General features: G+C 55.6%; 1 protein-coding gene across 1 annotated transcript in view; it reads right to left on the bottom strand.

Moving 5' to 3' along the window:
* Positions 1-1,512: 1,512 nt before the first annotated feature.
* The window catches only part of LOC104405951 (selenium-binding protein 1-A-like), a 5,571-nt gene continuing 5,117 nt past the window's right edge, over positions 1,513-1,966 (bottom strand). The window contains 2 exon segments of the mRNA XM_010014803.1: positions 1,513-1,675; positions 1,795-1,913. Coding sequence (XP_010013105.1) covers positions 1,513-1,675; positions 1,795-1,913 — 282 coding nt within the window.

Raw genomic sequence — 1,966 nt, forward strand, 5'->3', positions numbered from 1 at the left:
GCTGCTCGGGCTTTCCTACCCGGATACAAGCAGGGTCTGTCTCCTGAGTGGCCGCGGGTGAGCTGAAGTCTGCCTAGTAACGGGCTTCTGATTGGTGGGGCGGGAGGAGGAAGCGGGAGTGTAAACGAGCCTGTGCGTGCAGCGTGCGTGTGTGCGTGTAGGGTGCACACATGTAGCATGAAGTATGGACACATGTAGCATGAAGTCTGCACACATGTAGCATGCATTGTGTACACATGTAGCATGAAGTCTGCACACATGTAGCATGAAGTATGGACACATGTAGCATGAAGTGTGCACACATGTAGCATGAAGTCTGCACACATGTAGCATGCATTGTGTACACATGTAGCATGAAGTCTGCACACATGTAGCATGAAGTATGGACACATGTAGCATGAAGTCTGCACACATGTAGCATGAAGTCTGCACACATGTAGCATGCATTGTGTACACATGTAGCATGAAGTCTGCACACATGTAGCATGCAGTGTGTACATACGTGGCATGAAGTATGTACACATCTAGCATGAAGTATGTCCACATGTAGCATGCAGTGTGGACACGTGTAGCATGAAGTATGGACACATGTAGCATGAAGTGTGCACACATGTAGCATGAAGTATGTACACATGTAGCATGAAGTATGTACACAGGTAGCATGCAGTGTGTACACATGTGGCATGAAGTATGGACACATGTAGCATGCAGTGTGTACACATGTAGCATGAAGTATGTACACATCTAGCATGAAGTATGTCCACATGTAGCATGCAGTGCACACACATAAAATGCAGTATGCACACATGTAGCATGAAGTATGTACACATGTAGCATGCAGTGTGCATACATGTAGCATGAAGTCTGTACACATGTAGCATGCAGTGCACACATAGCATACAGTATGCAGACATGTAGGATGAAGCATGTACACATGTAGCACGCAGTGCACACATACAGCACGCAGTGCACACATGTAGCATGCAGTGCGCACAGCAGTTGTGCACGTGCAACGTGTGCATGTGTGCACAAAGCGTGTGCGCGTGCACTGCACGTATTTGCCCTGTGTGTCTGCATGTGTTTGCAGCGTGTCTGTGCAGCACATGCAGTACGTGTTCGTGTGCACGACACGTGTGCGCACGTAGTATGGACACGTATGCAGTGCGCGTGTGCACTGCGTGCAGCGTGATCACGCAGCGTGTGTGCAGCCCGTGTGTACACGGGCAGTGCCCGCGCTCCCGTGCCTGGTGTATAAACCAGGTTTGTTCCTCCAGGAGAAAACACCCCCAGCGCGGAGCCAGGCGGCACCAGGGGCGCGTTGGGACAACCCCGTCTGGAAGGGGGGTTCGCGGCGTGTCCCTCCTCTGGGTATAGGCTTGTGTTCGGCTCCAGGTCACACACCAGAGTCGAGGCGCGACGGCGCGGCCAGAGCTCGGTTTATTTCCCGGTCACCAGAGAGGTGCCGCTCCGGAGCTCGGGATGCGCCGCGGCCTCGGGGGCTGCGCGCGGTGCCTAGACCCAGATATCGGAGGTGCAGTCCCCTCCGGGGTATCGGATCTCGTGCGCCAGGCAGGGCCCGTCGGGCTCCCTCCCAAAATCCACCAGGAAGCTCTGGTTGACCGTCAGGCCGCCGCGCTCTGTGTCCACGTCCAGCTGCAGCATGACGGAGCCGTCCCTGCGCAGGGCGAGAGCAGGAGGCTGGGGGGAGCTGTGCGGGGGGACCTGCCCGGGCCCTGCCCCTGCGTGTCCCCCTTTAGCTCGCACAATCGCCCGTGTTCATCAGAGTTTTCTTACTCAATGAGGTTGGGGTAGAACTGCCTGTCCCAGGCGCTGTAGAGGGACGTGGTGACATACAGCCTCTGCCCATCCAAGCTGAGCTGGATCATTTGGGGTCCCCCCGGCACCCTCTTCCCCTGGGAGCAGACAGATGTGCTGCTGGATGGTGCAGGACAAGAGGCCGCTCCCG

Source organism: Nestor notabilis, unplaced genomic scaffold (assembly GCF_000696875.1).
Source record: "Nestor notabilis isolate BGI_N333 unplaced genomic scaffold, ASM69687v1 scaffold17625, whole genome shotgun sequence".
Lineage (NCBI taxonomy): Eukaryota > Metazoa > Chordata > Aves > Psittaciformes > Psittacidae > Nestor > Nestor notabilis.